The 17594-nt window shown below is 49.4% G+C and overlaps 5 protein-coding genes across 5 annotated transcripts; 3 read left to right on the top strand and 2 right to left on the bottom strand.

Annotated features, from left to right (window-relative positions):
* Nucleotides 1-2389: 2389 nt before the first annotated feature.
* On the bottom strand, nt 2390-2959 carry BROUX77_003675 (uncharacterized protein; the record flags this gene model as incomplete). Its single annotated transcript, XM_073748352.1, has 1 exon — nt 2390-2959. One exon carries the CDS (start codon nt 2957-2959, stop codon nt 2390-2392), a length of 570 nt encoding a protein of 189 aa, XP_073606100.1.
* Nucleotides 2960-3895: 936 nt separating this feature from the next.
* On the top strand, nt 3896-5089 carry BROUX77_003674 (uncharacterized protein; the record flags this gene model as incomplete). Its single annotated transcript, XM_073748351.1, has 1 exon — nt 3896-5089. One exon carries the CDS (start codon nt 3896-3898, stop codon nt 5087-5089), a length of 1194 nt encoding a protein of 397 aa, XP_073606099.1.
* Nucleotides 5090-7751: 2662 nt separating this feature from the next.
* Nucleotides 7752-9085, top strand: BROUX77_003673 (uncharacterized protein; the record flags this gene model as incomplete). Its single annotated transcript, XM_073748350.1, has 2 exons — nt 7752-7813; nt 7912-9085. The coding sequence occupies 2 exons, from the start codon at nt 7752-7754 to the stop codon at nt 9083-9085; spliced, it is 1236 nt and encodes a 411-aa protein (XP_073606098.1).
* Nucleotides 9086-11267: 2182 nt separating this feature from the next.
* Nucleotides 11268-16148, top strand: BROUX77_003672 (uncharacterized protein; the record flags this gene model as incomplete). The annotated part of the gene is made up of 3 exons (XM_073748349.1): nt 11268-11497; nt 11555-15941; nt 16044-16148. 3 exons carry the CDS (start codon nt 11268-11270, stop codon nt 16146-16148), a joined length of 4722 nt encoding a protein of 1573 aa, XP_073606097.1.
* A 453-nt stretch (nt 16149-16601) lies between these two features.
* Nucleotides 16602-17392, bottom strand: BROUX77_003671 (uncharacterized protein; the record flags this gene model as incomplete). Its single annotated transcript, XM_073748348.1, has 3 exons — nt 16602-16854; nt 16922-17273; nt 17389-17392. The coding sequence occupies 3 exons, from the start codon at nt 17390-17392 to the stop codon at nt 16602-16604; spliced, it is 609 nt and encodes a 202-aa protein (XP_073606096.1).
* Between the last annotated feature and the right edge of the window lie 202 nt (nt 17393-17594).

The following is a 17594-nucleotide window of genomic DNA, read 5'->3' as shown; positions in this document are numbered from 1 at the left end:
ATTGGACGCAGGAGAGAGGTGCGAGGGTGGAGGTGGAGCGAGATGTAATAAGAAAAATCAATTGATCCGGATAACGGGTGACAAGGTGTTGATTAACAGGAGAGCAGGAATCTTGTCGATCAGTTGCTTGTAATCTTCTTTGGCTACGTTGTCTTGGCGGGCGATGCAAAAAAAAATGGAAATCAGGAAGAAAAGTGCGTCGAATTAATAGTGAATGTTTGTCTGCGATGCTGGACGAGAGGACCGAGTCCAAGAGGTTCAATCATGGAGCTTGGATTTTTTGTCCTGGGACTCCAATTATTCCATTCACTGTCCGATCTCGAACTTCAGCCGGCATTTGTCCAGGCCCCACTTTGTGGGAATTGCCACCTTATTTTCTTATCCAGAGCTTGAGCTTCATCCAACCACAACTAGCTTTTGCTGATTACTACGACTAACTAAATAATTTCTATTGATATCCTAACAATGCTGATGTGATAATTCATGGCTGCCGTATCTGTTTCTCTTTCGCCGATACCCTCAAAGCTTCAATGCCTCCTCGTCTGTTCCCTGCAACTTTCCATTCTTTGCTGCTTCATTTATGATGCTTGAAATCTCCCCTTCAAAATCATGCAGGCTAACTGCAGCTTCATCATCATCAACTCCTAACGAGTCCTTCAGCTTGTGTAGAGCTTTGATCGCACCTTGTATCATCGAGTCCAGTTGGTCAAAGTCCAGCTGCACATTATGGACGCCCTGGTCTTGTCGTTCCAGTGCCTCTTCCCTCATTTTTTGTATGATCTTAAGTTTCGCATCACACATGGCTATGAAGGCAGCATTGTTGGTTTCTAGCTTAACCCGCAAGTCCTCTGCCTCTTGCAAGTGCATCTCCCGAGTTTTTTGCACCAACATTGCCGTCTTTTGGCGATACTCGTCGACTACCTTGTCTACCACGCTTTCCTGGCTATGAATGTATTTAAGCACATTCTACATGAAATCATCAGCCTCCTAGCTTCGGAATCCGAGAAAAAAAACTTACAGAAGTAGTTTGTGTCACGGCCTTTGCCAGTGGACTCACATGGATCTCATATGATGGGGCTTCAGCACATGCCTCTGTAGGGGGTGTTTGCTGCTCTTCAAGGCTCGCTTCCTTCACCTTCGAGTCAACTCTTCTCCGCTCTTCGCGTCGTTGAATTTGGGTTGTAATCTCCAGTCGTAGATCGGATGGTTCTTGATCTTGAGCTACTCCATACGGTACATATGGAATGGCAGAAGTGTTATCCTTAGTTGTTGGGCGAAGAGAAAAGACCTCGGGAAAGGATACTTTTGACTGCAAACGGGGATTCGTTTGGTCGTCTGTACCCGGAACTTTGTTAAGCCTTACCGGGGTTGCAGGTCTGCAACTTGTAGTATCTACTTTTTGCATGCTTTGAGAACATGTTTGCTTGGCAGATGTGTTCTCCTTCTTTTGTTCGCTTCTAGCAAACAAAACAAATGATTCACGATCTAGTGAGATCTCCGATGGAATATCTTTTGCCGAATACACGGGGTTATTTTTCTTACGGGGATGGCTGCCAACTTTGGATGTCATTGGCAAGACTGGTGTTCTTGACTCAGATGGTGGACGCCTAACTCGTGTGCTTCGTCTTACAGGCAATTGTCTTTTTTTTGTCTGGTGCTTCGCACGATCTTCCTCGCTGTCTGGAATTTCGATAGCTTCCGGTGTATCTTCCCCAGGGAAAATGGGAATAGGGCTACCGGCCTCATCTACCTTGACACTGCTTGGGCGTCGCGGTAAGCTCGGTCGTCTTGGCTCAGATAGCTCTGAGCCATCGCGAGTAAAGTCAAGTTGACAATTCGGTATGGGGCTTGAACGTAGAGTTGCGATGGATTCTTTTCCAGTAATACTCGGTTCACCATCCTCTTGCATTTCTGGGAATGGGGGTATCACCACCCCAACTTTTTTTCTTCGTTTTCTGGTAGCTTGAAGGAGCTTGTGCTTCTGGCTTTTTCCTGATATCGGGGGTTGGTCTTTCAGGGCCGGACTTTTCTTGTGCTTTAAAGGATTTTCTGGATCTCCCAGACTGTCTGGCTTATCTGGAGATTTTTCAAGACTAGAGAGAGTGGGAGAAGACCTGTTGGTGAATTTATAATTTAGTTAGCCCTGTATATTAAGATAAGCTTCTGTTCTAGTCTTTTTGTGTCGTACTTGGTACTCTCGGCTTGAATTGCCTTTTCTACCAGCTTGGCAATAGTAGCTCTGTGAGCCGGGTCACACAAAAGAAGAGAAGGCCGTTTTCCCTTTTTCTGTTTTTTGCTAGAGGCAGATGGCTGTCGTGATAGATTATCAAAGGCTGTATGGACACTAAAACGCCAACCGAAAGTTAGCTCATGCCGATGGCATCCTAATTTATTGAATAAATTTGGTATACCTTGGTGGCTTTTTATCTCCTTCGTCGAATCCAGACTCGCTAGAGAGCATGAAAACAGACATGTCATCATCTCGGACTTCTCTCCAAGCGGTAGGGGTTGCGATGGGATTGTTTGTTTTCCTTGTGATGACTGAAATCTCCTTGCTAGAATGTCTCGCGAGTCTGGTTCTTTGACTATCAGTGTCATCGGTGGGGAAGATGGAGCTTGGCAAGACGTCATCCAGTAACTCGTCTTGCATAGATGAAGGATGTGGCGGTAGTTCTCCGTAGCCATTCGCGTCGGAGTTTCGAACAGGGGGTGAGCTCGAAATCAGCTTCTCACTGTCTTCGTTGCTAAGAATGAAGCCATGCATCCCGTTTCTTAGAGAATTATTTGCTAGGCCATCGGATGGTACAGTCGAAGTTCGCATGTGCTCATATTCGTCCATGGCCTCATCCGAGGGCAGACCAAGGCGGGAAAAATGGGTTGCTTGACTGCAATCATTGTTGAGTTCAGGCAGATTGAGGTTATCGTCTTCAAGTATTGCCGTCTTGAGTTCGGATGGCATTCTTAGGGTTGGATTTCCTTGGGAGCTTGTCGGGAACAGTGTCGTTGAAGAAAATGAGCAACCAAAGAAGGGTTCTAGATGCTACCTTTTCACTTGGAATCATGTTTAGCTTGAAGAGAAACTGATTTTCAATTTGTGCGTTAGTTCCAGCTCACAATCAATGTCGTTCTTTCTCTTTCTAGACAATGAAGTTCCATCAGGGTTAGGGCATGCCAGACTTTGATGTAGCGGAAACTACAATTGCCACCCGACGGTATATACGAATATTTTCCATGTTATGTTTGAGAATTTGGACACCCAGAGACAACAACCTTTCTTAAAGCAAGTAAAAAACGTCGAAATCCTACATCTTGCCCCCTTTTAGCCTGTGACGCACTTAAATGGGAAAGTTTCGATGGTTAGCTTGGTGGCATTCATTGTTGCACAAGAATTGAAGTGTGGTTTGAACGAAGATATAATAGATTGAATCTAATGACAGGAGAAACTAGCAAATAACCGGTGATCAAAACTAAGAACATCATAGGGTGCTCTACCCCCCCCCCCCCCCAAGGTGGGAAGTATTTGTATCTAGACCAGACATGGAAATGGGGTAGAATCCCTGTGTGTCCTAGTCATGTGACATGAGCAACCATCCATTAACCCTAAAGCCTCGCAACAAGAATTGATTGATATTGACTCAGGCAATCAATACCATGCTGCATCCTTGACTTTGCCTCGCAAGCCCTGTCGCTGACAAATTGGGGATAGCCTTGGTTTCTATTAGTCAGCTGACAAGCCAATGCTACACCTCAATGTAGAGGACAGGTTCATTGTTTCCGTGAGATACATTAAATACACTGATGCTCGTCTTTCTTATTTGTTTACAATCAGCAGCCACTTAGCTCTCTGACTTTTATCATCTCAATTCCTACAGATTTCCATTATTTTGTCGTTGTCATGTTGGACTTACCAGCGATAAGCCCTGAGCGACTTGCCTTGGCGCAGATTGGGACCCAGCCCCAGACACCCCCAGATACAGAGCCAAAAACGGTGCTCTATCTTGCATTTGGCTCTAACCTCAACCACAAAATCATTACGGAACAAAAGGGAGCCTATCCGCTGGGCAAAATCAATGTGACGGCGCCCGCTCTCAGGTTGACATTTGATCTTCCAGGGATTCCCTATATAGAGCCGTGTTTCGCCAATACTGCCCTACGGAAGCTCCCCAAAGATCCTCTCCCGAACCCGATCAATCCTGGGCCCACGCCGCCGCCCATTCAGGATCCCAAGCAACCTGTTTGGAATAAGGGTCTTGTAGGAACGGTATACGAGATTACCAAAGAAGACTACTCCAAAATAATGGCCAAGGAGGGAGGCGGCTCCGGGTACATAGAGATTCTAGTGCCGTGTATTGCTCTTCCGCCTAGCGCATCGATCCCTGAGAGTCCGAACCCACCTGTTCCTCGGCCGTTCATTGCCCGCACTCTGTATCAGCCAGATGTCCCTGGGGAGGTCCCAGAACTGCCTACACCCCCGGAAGTCCCCGACAAGCCACCAAAGGCGCCTGGCAAACCGACCAACGAGGACGAGAGGTTGGCGGGAGATATCTTGGTCATACAGAAGAAGAAGGACGCCGAGAATCCGACCGAGCCGGATCCCAGATGCAGGTGGTGGCTACGCCTGGTACTGCCCCACAAGCGTCCCAACCCGGATTATGCACAGGCTAGCTCTAGGTACCTGAATCTTATAGTTCAAGGTGCAAAAGAAAACGAGCTGCCAGCCGAATATCAAGCTTACCTAGAGAGCCTTCAGCCTTACACCATTACCACGTTCAGACAGAGGATTGGGAAATTAATCATGGTTCTGGTGACTGTTTTCACGGTCTTTCCCATGATGATCTTTTCTGTACATGTATCTGACAAGAATGGTAAGTATCCAAAGTGGTTGACGATAATGTTGCATATTGCGTTCAACATGATTTGGATTATTTACGATCATATTCTGAATCCCTTATTTGGTGATGGTGAACGGACTATCTCCACCGACCACAAAGCCATTAAAGGGACTGACAAGGAAATCCCACGAAACTCGGACGAGAAGACTGCTCTTTTGAGCGACAATGAAATCTCAGAAGGGGAAGAGGAAGCATAAGGGCAGATCCAACACCTTGGTATGGATAGTTATGGATACCTGTATACATAGTGACTAGACGTAGACATATGTACATACATAGAGCAGAGCCTCACATTTTGGGTTGTTATCATAAGACGGGGAATTATATGTTATACAACAGAGCCTCAGCGTGGTAGAGTCTTTGAATAGGGTGAGCTTGGCCATGTATGTTTGTAAGCCGTATGCGTGAATTCTGCAGTGAGAAAGATTTTCGTCAATACACCCTTGAGCTCGGGATGTTGGATTCAATGCATGTGAGTGAGTGGTTTACAAGCCGGTTAGTAGCAGCAAACAAGCCTGTCATTTGCGTAGTTATAACGATGTAGCACTTGTAAATATGTGCGCAGACTTACGTTACAGCACCACATAGCTATGTAATGCGTGGCAGGGATTTCCAGGCGGTGATCCAGTTAATACAACGGGCAGATCTTCAAGTTATCCGTGTAGACAGCGACACAAGCTCAAGATAGTGACAAGTCGGCATCAAGGTGACGTCAAGATCAAGCGGCTCAATAGTCCTCATACGCATTTGCCAGAAACGGTGGCTGAACGGGTGTTTGAGGACATGGATGTCGTTTCTCGGGTTGGTTTCCAGGAGACATGAAGCTTGAACTTGGATGTTATCAGGATTTTCACCTGGACGCAGGGTCCACCTCTTCATCCTATTGAGCGGACACGGTTTTATGTATTGATACAAGCTGGACAACCGTGATGTTTGGATATGTACGTGAGTGCGCGGTGTGTGGAGAATCCAGGAGGCAGTGGGGGTCGTCTCTGGGGCAGCGGCTTCCACGGGCCCATGCTGCTGACTAGGCAGCCCGCGGAGAGATGCCGGTGCGCTTCTGGGGGGGGGGGGGGGGGGGGGGGGGGCTTCTTGCTATTGCTATATTGAAGCCACGGAAGGATAAATTCTTCTGCAAGGAGAAATACATGTGGAAGTGTACACATGGAACTACATGCTTCTATACTTGTCCACCATCAGCATTAGCCAACACTAGCGTGGGATGCTAGTGTCTAGTGTCCCTGTTAAGGGCTTAACGAAGGACATGCTTTGACGGTGGATCCGTTAGCATCCTCGGCCTTGACCTTGGGAATGACTTGCCTACAACATGAGATGTAGACACATAGAGAAGCGGGCTGGCCTAGTATGATAGCAAAAATAACAACTGGCCTAGAGTGAGCGATGTTTCATTAAGGTAGGTTGCGGCTCAAAACCAAAGGGCCTTATCTTATATTCAGGAGGCATAGGGCGGCCTTGGCATTTGACGGCCGACCAAACCTGGCATGTATATCTGTACTTGAGGACTCGGTTGATCTTCGTCGCGGATTGATGTACTAGTACCTGTGTGCATTTATATTTTGACATCTTCAGTTCAAGATGCGCGCGCACGTGCGCAGGACTCGGCAAACAGGATAGGACGACTGGACTAACCACCAAGACTTTTAGAAACAAAGTCCAAGCCATATGTCAATGACCAACACGGTCCACCTAGCCAGAGTCTAGTTTCAGGTACGAAAATACATATACGCGAGGATACTTGTCGTGGCAGACACTTTTAGGGCCGCCCGTTCGCCCATATCGCGGGAAAACACACATAAGCGGTGTCGTTGACAGCATGAAACTCCGGACAAGTGCGAGCTCGTGCAGGTTTTACGGATACAGTTACATGGCCAGCTGGAAGGGCGGATTGGACGGCTAGCGGTATCAAAAAGCATGTGAATGGATCCGGGTCTGTAGATGTAGGCATACGTGTACAAGTCCCTGTGGAAGACATCCTTACAAACACACTTGTAGTTATCTTCTCAGCGGGCGCCAAACCCAATAGCCGTACACCCAATCCTGGTTTAAAAGCCTCAGAGTCGCAATCAAAATAGAGCCTGATATCACCCCGAAGCTAGGCGGCATTCCCACAGAAAGGCTGACAATCTCATGGTTAGTTACAGGATTAGAAACGACGTCTACTTTGGCCAGGTTCTTTTGAGCTTCCACAGCCCGATGACGCCATTGTGCATGGATAGTGGAAGCACGGCTCAAGCGAAGTGGGACAGTCGGCCCGGAGAATGAAGTTCTAGGGGGGGCCGGTGACGGGCTACCGAAGTTTTAAAAGACCGCTTGTCAAACCAGGAACGGGTGGCGAAATTAGCACCTGAGCCGGTGGATTAACTTGGGGGAGCCGACGGGTGCCAAAGTGCCACGTGTGGCGCCAGCGTCTCTAACTGTCTACATCAAGTAAGGTGCCACGTGCGGATTTAGACGTCCTAATCCGACCCATAATGGGCATGGTGGTGAATTTTTCTGGGGCGGGCGTAGGCGAGGATACACCGACACCAACTAGAGACAACTGACAAAAGCCAAAAGTTAGAATCGGTTACTCAACCTTGCCGCTGCAGCTGCTCAACATCATAGTTACATATAAGGTCCGCCCTCCGCCCCCTTTCAGCGCTTTTTTTTTCTGCCTCGATGTTCTACACCAACTCTCTTTTGACCATCTCCTCTCTTCGGTCTGCTTCTCTGATACTCAGATATCCCGTCTTCGCTCGCTCTATCAGACACACTCCCCTCTTTCAATCTTCTGTCGCCACCACATCCCCAACCTTTCTTAAACATCGTTTCTACAGTACCTCGGTATACTCGCCCATCATGACTACCTCTAGCCTCGTCCAGAAAAAGCACAAGGTCACCGTTGTCGGCTCTGGTAACTGGTAAGCAACAGCCGGGGCTTCCCTTTCTCTTCCTTGTCTTCTTCCTCCTACTCTTCTTCCCTGCCAAACCGCTAACAACTGCCTTGTTTCGTCTATAGGGGATGCACTATCGCTAAGATCATTGCTGAAAACTGCGCCGAGCAGCCGGACATTTTTGAGAAGGAGGTGCAGATGTGGGTGTACGAGGAGAACATCACTCTGCCTGCTACCAGCCCCTACTACGATGAGAAGATTGGCGAGACTCCCCAGAAGCTCACCTCCATCATCAACAACTACCACGAGAACGTGAAGTACCTTCCTGGTATCAAGCTGCCCTCCAACCTCGTTGCCAACCCTTCAGTTCAGGACGCTGTCAAGGACTCTACCATTCTGATCTTCAACCTGCCCCACCAGTTCATTGACAAGGCCTGCCGTGATCTGACTGGCCACATTCTGCCTTTTGCTCGCGGTATCAGCTGCATTAAGGGCGTCAACCTGACTGACGACGGCATCCACCTGTTTTCTGAATCCATTGGCAAGGGCCTGAACATTTACTGCGGTGCTCTGAGCGGTGCCAACCTCGCCTCCGAAATTGCCCAGGAGAAGTGGTCTGAGACCACCATTGCCTATGCTCCCCCGCCGCTGGACACCCCTTCTGGCTCCAAGTCTGGCGAATCCGAGTCCGATGATGATGAACTTTACCACAAGGATGCTAGCGGCAAGAAGTCTTCTGTCACTCTAACTCCCATTCCGGCCGAATATGCTCCCATTACCCAGACCACCTTCAAGAAGCTGTTCCACCGTCCCTACTTCCACGTGCGTACCGTCTCGGATGTTGCCGGCGTGTCTCTGAGCGGTGCCCTGAAGAACGTCGTTGCGCTGGCTGCTGGCTTCGTCGAGGGCCGTGGCTGGGGTGACAATGCCAAGGCCGCCATTATGCGCGTTGGTCTTTTGGAGATGGTCAAGTTTGGCCAGGCCTTCTTCTCTACCGCTGACCGAGCCACCTTCACCGACGAGTCTGCCGGCGTCGCTGATCTTATTACCTCGTGCTGCGGTGGCCGCAACTACCGCTGCGCCAAGATGGCCGTCCAGGAGGGTCTTACCGTCAAGGAGGTTGAGGCCCGTGAGCTGAACGGCCAAATGCTCCAGGGAACTTCGACTGCTCTGGAAGTCCATTCCTTCCTGAAGATTCGTGGTGTTGAGGCCGAGTACCCCCTGTTCACCGCTATTGCCGGTATCCTGGAGGGTAAGCACAGCGTCGACGAGATCCCTGATTTGATCTCGGACAACTAAAAAGCGTCTTCTTTGCTTTGTTTTGGGCTTTTTGTTTTTGATCTTTTCCAGTCTTTTTGCTCTGCTACGTAGCCAGCTGGATTGGCATCACGGTCATCTCAGAGAAGGAGAACAGGCCTGTTTGGGATGTACTTTCTTGTGATTTGTTTTTTACCATGATTTGAATTTGGCGTTTTTTGTCTTTTTTTTGTGCACCAATGGAAAGGGAGAAAAACTCTCTTGGCTCCTTTGTTTGCTTGGGCCATGATACCTAGACTAGATGTTATCTCATTGGCAAAAATGAATACGTCGTACATGTCCACCAGTGACTACTTGGACACATTTCACTTTCATTCTCATTCTCATTTTCATTTTTAGTCTCACCGACATGTAAAATAGTTATGCTTTCACACTCTAATTAACAAGCTACTTATGTATGATTCGGCAGTTTTTCACTCTGCACTCTATTCACGGAGTTAGTGCAAGGCTAAGTGATGCTACTGTTGTAGTGGTGGGGTGTCGCGGGGTGTCGGTTGACCCGAGCCCAAGTTAGACTTTGCCCCCAGATCACATTTTTTGTTAGTGAAGCCCCACGACGGAACAGACCGCACTCAGAATCCTCTTTTATGCAGAATATCACGAGTTGACGACATCAAGTGTGAACCAAGGCTGTTGAAGACAAATGGTCAAATGGAAGCTTTTTTTCTTTTTTGGAGAGAGCGCAACGCGGTATTAAAGTCGCATGGAAACCTTCTCAGCGTGGTTTAGTGTTTCCTTTTATGCGAGAGATTAACTAGTATAGGTACAAGTCATACAACCACAATCACATGTAGTCTGTGAGGGCGCATTGCAATGTTTGTGTGCTTGGTACTTGACTGCTTGGGCCCATGGTTCGAAGGCGAGTTTGCTCTTGGCCTCCCTGCAGGCCTCTTGCCCCAACAAGTTCATGAACAAGACCCCCGGAAAAGCGGCCACATGATGCAACTAGTTAGACCACAAATATTGGTAGCCACTTATAAGTAGTACGTGAGATAGAAGCTTAGAAGCCGTATTCACATAGATACATCCTGTTTAGGTATCGTGCAGAGTGTATTTTTCTCCTGCGCCTTGCAGCAGCCACATCGATTTGACTCTGGGTAGCCCGGCCTGGACTTGTCTCATGTTCACATGCCATGCAGATATAGATGTTGAATGGACTGGGCTAGATTTATGTCACACGAGAAGTCAGACCATCAGCCTTGAAGCCGACGTCAGACCCTTGACATGGCACACAACCCTAATTAGCTTAGTCTCATGCAGCCAAATAAAGTAAGTCGTGTTTGCGTGCCTCTCGATGCACCCTATGATGGGTATTAGACTGAACTAGGAGACTTGCATCTCAATCTGCAACTAGACATTGGGCTTCTAGCCGTCTTGAATTTGGGCCTCAAAGCGGGGAAGTTCGCAAGGCCAAGTATTTGTGTCTATGTAACTACGCATGTGGTAACTTAGTAACTATGGGAGTGAACTTCTGGGATTGTGTAGTTAGCGAAATCCTGTACGCGCCTTATCATACACACTTGGCGAACAAAACTACAGCTTCCTCGCCATCAGTGAGTGACAAGTCAAAATGCAACGACACTGAGGACGAAAGTAAGGCCGTGAATTTTGTAGATGGTGATATTCTCTCATTGGGTTTCTGTGGTCTTTTGGTGTCTTCTTGGATGTCAATGTGTCCTTAAATCGTGCCGCGGTGTCCCTGCCCTGCGTGATCCGTCCTGCCGACAAAAGGGAAGCTACACCCGTTTGCGCCTTCATTCATTCTTGGAAGCTCGCATTGGGATAAGCTGCTGGATATTGGCCCAGAAGACCGAATTGTTTATTACATCAGCGCGAACGTTTCCGTCGAGTTCTAAGCATCAAGGCAGTCCAGTCCGGTTTGTAGCCTTTTATATGACCGATTCTCCTCCCGCCTTGAGCGCCATAGCTTCGCCCTGCAGCTCCAATTCTAGAGCTCCTCTCCTTGAGCCACCAGCAATTATCCCGCAATAGTCGCCACAATCACAGCCAGCCATCTCAGACCACATAATTGCTTTGTTTCCTCCAGCTGGCTTTAGCTTGAGCCCATTCTTCATCTCACTGAAGCTTCACCGTTCTTTTGTCTCCCGAATCTCTTCTCTATACTTTCTCTTCTTTTGCTGTCCACTACCCCCCTGGCAGCATCATGGCACCCCCCACCATCTCATCCAGCGAGATATATTTGCTCCCCCTCAACGATGACGGATCGCCCGATGTTGCCGGCCAGTATGTTTATCTCGCTCCCCGCTCGGACGACCCATTTGTCGTGCGCTTCTCAATTGAGGGCACCTCGTCTGTATGCCGCCATGGCAGCCTGTGGGTGAATGTTCCCGAAAAGGGTGCCGAGTTTAGACGAGACCAGTTCCGCGAGTTCAAGTAAGTTGTCCGCCAAACCGAGACCAACCCCGGACGTCTACTAACCCTGTCATACAGGCTGGTTCCCAACTTTTCCCAAAACATCGACATCGATATCACGATTCCCCACGCTGGTGCATATGCCTACTACATCACATATGCCGAGCTGCCTCCTCTCACAGAAGTCCTCGAGGCCAATGACGCCACCGAGTCCGAAGCTGCTACCAAAAAAACAGACCTCTTCTACATCGATGTAGCTCCATACCTCACCATCAACAACTCTCCACTCCCCCTCGATGGACTGTCTGTGTTCTCTGTACTGTCCAAATTCATGGGAAAATACCCCAAGGACTGGAACTCCCACTTCCATGGCATCTCTGAGAGAGGCTACAACATGGTGCACTTCACCCCGCTTCAAGTCCGCGGCTCTTCAAACTCGCCCTACAGCTTATACGATCAGCTAGGCTGGGATTCACAATTTTTCCCCAATGGCGAGTCTGATATTGCAAAGCTGACCGAGAACCTGGAAAAGAACTATGGCCTACTCAGTCTGACAGACGTAGTCCTCAACCATACCGCCTACAACAGCGAATGGCTCCAAGAGCATCCCGAGGCAGGTTACAATCTTACGACTGCTCCTTGGCTCGAGTCTGCCTATATTCTTGATACCAAGCTCCTGGAGCTGAGCAGCAAGCTCAAGGAGAAGGGACTGCCGACCCTTCTCCGTGACGAAAAGGACCTTCTCAAAATCATGGATGCAATCAAGACTGATGTTATTTCTGACATGCGTCTCTGGGAGTTTTATACTCTAGATATTGAAGCCAACGCCAATTCCGCCGTCGATGCCTGGAAAAGTGGACGGTTGAAGTTCCCTGAAGACAAGGATGCTACCAGTATGATCAATAAACCCATTGAGGAACAGGCCAAGTATCTCACTGAAAATGGTCTGCGAGGCACCGACCAGATGGGAGCGCGGTTCCGACGCCATGTTGATCCTGAGATTTCAGCCGGCCTTCTCTCTCTGCACCTTGGAAAGTTTGAATCCAACTCGGGCAACGGGCCTGATGAAGGCGCGGCCAAGACAAAAGTCTCTAGCATTCTAGATGCTGTCAATCTCCCATGTTACAAGGAATACGATGCCGAGGTTGCCGATATTCTACAACAGCTGTTCAACCGCATCAAGTATATGCGCCTGGAAGATAACGGCCCAAAGGCTGGCGAAATCACTGACCAAAGCCCACTCATTGAGACATACTTCACTCGACTTCCCCAAAATGCGCGGACTGCCCAGCACAAGGAAGGCGATTTGTTTCTGGCTAACAATGGCTGGGTTTGGGGCGGCAATGCCCTCATTGATAATGCAGGCCCTCAATCTAGGGTGTACCTACGAAGAGAAGTCATCGTGTGGGGGGACTGTGTTAAGCTTCGCTATGGCTCAAGTCCCGAAGATAGCCCATATCTTTGGGACCGAATGACGAAGTACGTTCGCCTCTTGACCAAGCACTTTGCTGGTATTCGTATCGATAACTGCCATTCGACCCCTATCCATGTTGCCGAACATATCTTGGACGAAGCGCGCCGCGTCCGCCCCAATGTATATGTCGTCGCAGAGCTATTCTCAGGCTCAGAAGAAACCGATTACGTTTTTGTTAAACGTTTGGGCCTGAGCTCTCTTATCCGCGAGGCAATGCAAGCCTGGAGTACTGGCGAGTTGAGTCGCTTGGTACACAGACATGGAGGTCGACCCATTGGCAGCTTCGAGCGAGACGAGATCACCCATGCTGAAATCAAAGTACATGAAGGCAATACAAAGACCAATGGTTCTAATGGTGAACACAGCCGTAACAACTCATTCGCAAAGTCTCGCGAGTTTATCCGTAACATTAAGCCTGTTCCTGTCCAGGCTCTGTTTATGGACTGCACCCACGACAATGAAACCCCCTTCCAGAAGAGAGATGCTCGGGATACTCTGCCCAACGCCGCTCTGGTCAGTATGTGTGCCAGTGCATCGGGTAGTGTAATGGGATATGATGAAATTTATCCCAAGATCATTGATCTGGTTGGCGAAACCCGTCTCTATGTATCCGAGGCCTCTTCTTCGCCTAATGTCAAGATTGGTGCTGGAAAGAACGGCATTGCGGGTGTCAAGAAATTGCTTAACCAGATTCATACTCTCATGGGCAAGGACGGCTATGATGAGACACATGTCCATCATGAAGATCAGTACGTCACTGTGCACAGAGTCCACCCCAAGTCTCGTAAGGGATACTTCCTTATTGCCCATACCGCCTTCCCCGGCTACGGCAATGGAAACGGTGCTTTCAACCCCGTTCACTTAACTGGCACCAAGGCCAAGCATCTAGGTAGCTGGATGCTTGAAGTCGATACCAGCGAAGAAGCTGTGGCTGATGTCACCAACGACAAGACATACTTGAACGGCTTACCTAGTCAGGTTGTTGACCTACCGGGTGTAAAGCTTGAAAATGTTGGCAACGATACTTTTATCACCGTCCGTGACAAGTTCCCTCCCGGAAGTATCGCTTTGTTCGAGACTTGGATACCTTCTGCCGAGCACTCTGCTGGCCTTGACACGTATGTCACAAGTGATTCTACTGCTGCTTTCAGTGGACTTGACCTCGTCGACCTCAACTTTGTTCTTTATCGTTGTGAAGCCGAAGAAAGATCAACCAGTGACGGCCAGGACGGCAACTATGATATTCCTGGTCACGGAAAACTCATCTATGCCGGCCTGCAAGGTTGGTGGAGTCTTGTTGAAGGGATTGTACGGGACAACAACCTCGCTCACCCCCTTTGCCAAAACCTAAGGGATGGCCTTTGGGCTTTGGACTGTATTGTTGGGCGTCTAGAGCGTCGTTCCAAAGTTGCCGGGTGTGAGCGTCTTGCCAAACCCGCCCAGTGGCTGAAGGAACGCTTTGATGCGCTGCGTGGTATCCCCAGTTTCCTCATTCCCCGCTACTTTGCGTTAGTTATTCGCACCGCGTACCGCGCATCCTGGGATCGTGCTATGAGCCTGATGTCACCCATTGTTCAAAAAGGTCAATGGTTCATGCAGAGTCTTGCCATGGTCAGTGTTCAGCAATCTGGTATCGTCCCCTCTGCGTCGCTGTATCCCAAGACCTTGGTGCCGTCTCTTGCTGCGGGTTTACCTCATTTTGCTGTAGAATGGGCTCGTTGCTGGGGCCGTGATGTTATGATTTCTCTCCGTGGTTTGTATCTGGGTACTGGCCGCTTTGACGAAGCCAAGGAGCACATCAAGGCCTTTGGCAGTGTTCTCAAACACGGCATGGTTCCCAACTTGCTGGCCAGTGGCGGAGCCCCGCGTTACAATGCGCGTGATTCAATTTGGTTCTTCCTGCAGTGCATTCAGGACTACATAAAAATTGTTCCCAACGGCACCGATATCCTAGACGAAAAGGTCAAGCGCCGTTTCCTTCCGTACGACGACACCTGGTTTGCAGTTGATGATGAAAGAGCTTACTCGCGCGAAAGTACCATTGCGGAAATCATTCAGGAGGCGCTGCAGCGCCATGCTACTGGAATATCATTCCGGGAAGCTAACGCTGGTCCTGCTATTGATTCGCAGATGAGTGATGAGGGCTTCAACATTGACATCAAGGTTGACTGGGAAAACGGGTTCATCTTCGGTGGTAATCAGCACAACTGTGGCACTTGGATGGACAAGATGGGCGAGAGCGTCAAGGCGAACTCAAAGGGTGTTCCGGGTACTCCTCGTGATGGAGCTGCAGTGGAAATCATTGGCATGTTGTACAGCACGGTGAAGTGGATTTCTGAGCTCAATGGGGCTGGCAAGTTTGCTCATAATGGCGTGAAGAAGGAAGACGGCTCATCAATCTCCTATGCCGACTGGGCTTCGTTGATCAAGGCCAATTTTGAGCGCTGCTACTTTGTGCCAAAGGACAGCGCTGATGACTCCAAGTACGATGTCAACCCTGCCGTTATCAACCGCCGGAATATCTACAAGGACCTTTACCGCTCGGGTAAGGAATACGAAGACTACCAGCTCCGACCCAACTTCCCCATCGCCATGTGCGTAGCACCAGATCTCTTTGATCCCAAGCACGCCCTGGGCGCACTCTTCGTCGCCGAGTCCGCTCTGCGCGGCCCCACCGGCATGGCCACGCTCGACCCCGCCGACCTGAACTACCGGCCGTACTACATCAACAGCGAAGACAGCACAGACTTTGCCACGTCCAAGGGCCGCAACTACCACCAGGGCCCCGAGTGGCTGTGGCCTACGGGCTTCTTCCTGCGCGCACTGCTCAAGTTTGACTTGATGCGGCGCGGCGACAGCGCGGCCGCGCGGACCGAGGCCTTTCAGCAGATTACGCAGCGCCTTGCCGGCTGCAAGAAGATGATTCGCGAGAGTCCGTGGGCCGGACTCGCAGAGCTTACGCAAAAGAATGGCGAGTATTGCAGTGACTCGGTAAGTAATGTGTTTTGTTTATTATTAAGGCACCCCCCCCCCCCCCCCCGCGACTCCCTGTGGATTTTGTAGTATACTAACGTCTGTCTGCTCATAATCCAGTGCCCTACGCAGGCTTGGTCTGCTAGTTGTCTGATTGATTTGTACATGGACGCTGCCAAAGAGCAAGGTGGAGAAGCTTCTCCGATTGCAATCCGCACCAAGTGAGCTCTGAAATGTACCTAGATGCATGTGAGTGCGGTCAAGTAGTGAATATATATGTATAAATAAAGCGCAAAACAGCCACTTTTTATGTATTTCAAAAGTCACTATTGTATAAAAGCGAAAAACCAGAAAAAAAAAAACAAAACAAGACACGCACCCACAGGCGGAGTGGCTCTTTTTCAGGTGCAGTATGGATGCATGATGCGAGAAAGCATGTGCTGGATGAGGGGGAGAGGAAAAAAAAAGGAGAGAGAAGAAAAGAAAGCGGAAAATTATAGATCAATAAAAACACCCTCCCAAAAAAAACGCCAGTTCCCAAGCCAAAGAGGACAGAAAGAAAGAAGAGAAGGGAATAATGAAGCGAATGAAAGAAAGAAAAGAAAAAAAAAAAGAGACGGGAAAGAGGGAAAAAACAGTCAGGTGGAGCCCACAAAGTAAAGGTCAAGTGGTTTCCGGTTATGACCGATGACGCCCAGTCCACTTGCTCAGCTTTTCGAGATTTGAAGCGCTCTGGATTCCGTCCGGGCTGGCATCGGCGCCAGGAAAGTTTGTAGCCGAGTTGGAGGTCGGGATGCCTTTGCCGAGTTCGTACATGCGGTCTTTCTTACGCAGATAGGAGCGACGCCATATACAAGCGCCTACCCAGCATCCTACAATCAAGAAGAATATAACGACGATGGCGACGACCCATTTCCAGTGTCCATCGATCCTGTGAGAGCGTGTTAGTAGGCTCGAGGTAGAGTAGAGCGTGGCGGCCAAGGTGTAGCGGTACGTACCATGAATCGTATACTTTTTTGTTGCTGTTGGATGAAGAGCCTTGGGATATGGACGAGGTCGAGGTTGACGTGCTTTCTGTGCTGGGTGGTGGAGTGACACTACAGGCAGACATGAACCAAGTCTGGAGACTGGCTAGACCCTCGGGCGTGCCAACACAGGCATTGTCGCAGACTCCGGTGGATGCGGAGGAAAAGCCTTTTACACGGGGGTCGGCGCAGAAGCAGGCGGTGTAGATGGACGCGGGGGCGGATCTGAAGGCGGGAGGCACACAGGCACCATTGGCATCATAGAGGACACCGCAGTCGTAGACACACTGCGGGAAGATTTCAAATGGGATGATTGTTGTGACGGCTGCAACAGAGAAAGAAGCGAGTGTTAGTAGGCTTGGCACATGCTGCAAGATAAACCCGGAGGGTTTTAGGTGCCGAAGCTTCATGTGGTACGACTGGCAAGAGACTCTACATACCCATGATGACGTGAGAATTAAGTTGAAGGGTATGCTATGTTGCCGTGATATCGGACGTGCAGGTCAGGTGGAATTTGTCGAATCGTGAATAGGAGATTTCGGCTTGGAGTTCAAGAGCAATGCAAGACAGCAATGACGCAGGGTGTTTTTCTCTGGCGGTATGGCGGAGCTGGACGCGAGAGGTGCAGGAAATAAGAATGAAGAAC

Source organism: Berkeleyomyces rouxiae (genome assembly GCF_048999995.1).
Source record: "Berkeleyomyces rouxiae strain 22BRR77 chromosome Unknown BrBRR77_ptg000003l, whole genome shotgun sequence".
Classification (NCBI taxonomy): domain Eukaryota; kingdom Fungi; phylum Ascomycota; class Sordariomycetes; order Microascales; family Ceratocystidaceae; genus Berkeleyomyces; species Berkeleyomyces rouxiae.
The sequence above is the reverse complement of the archived record's forward strand: the minus strand, read 5'-3'. Positions and strand labels throughout refer to the sequence as shown.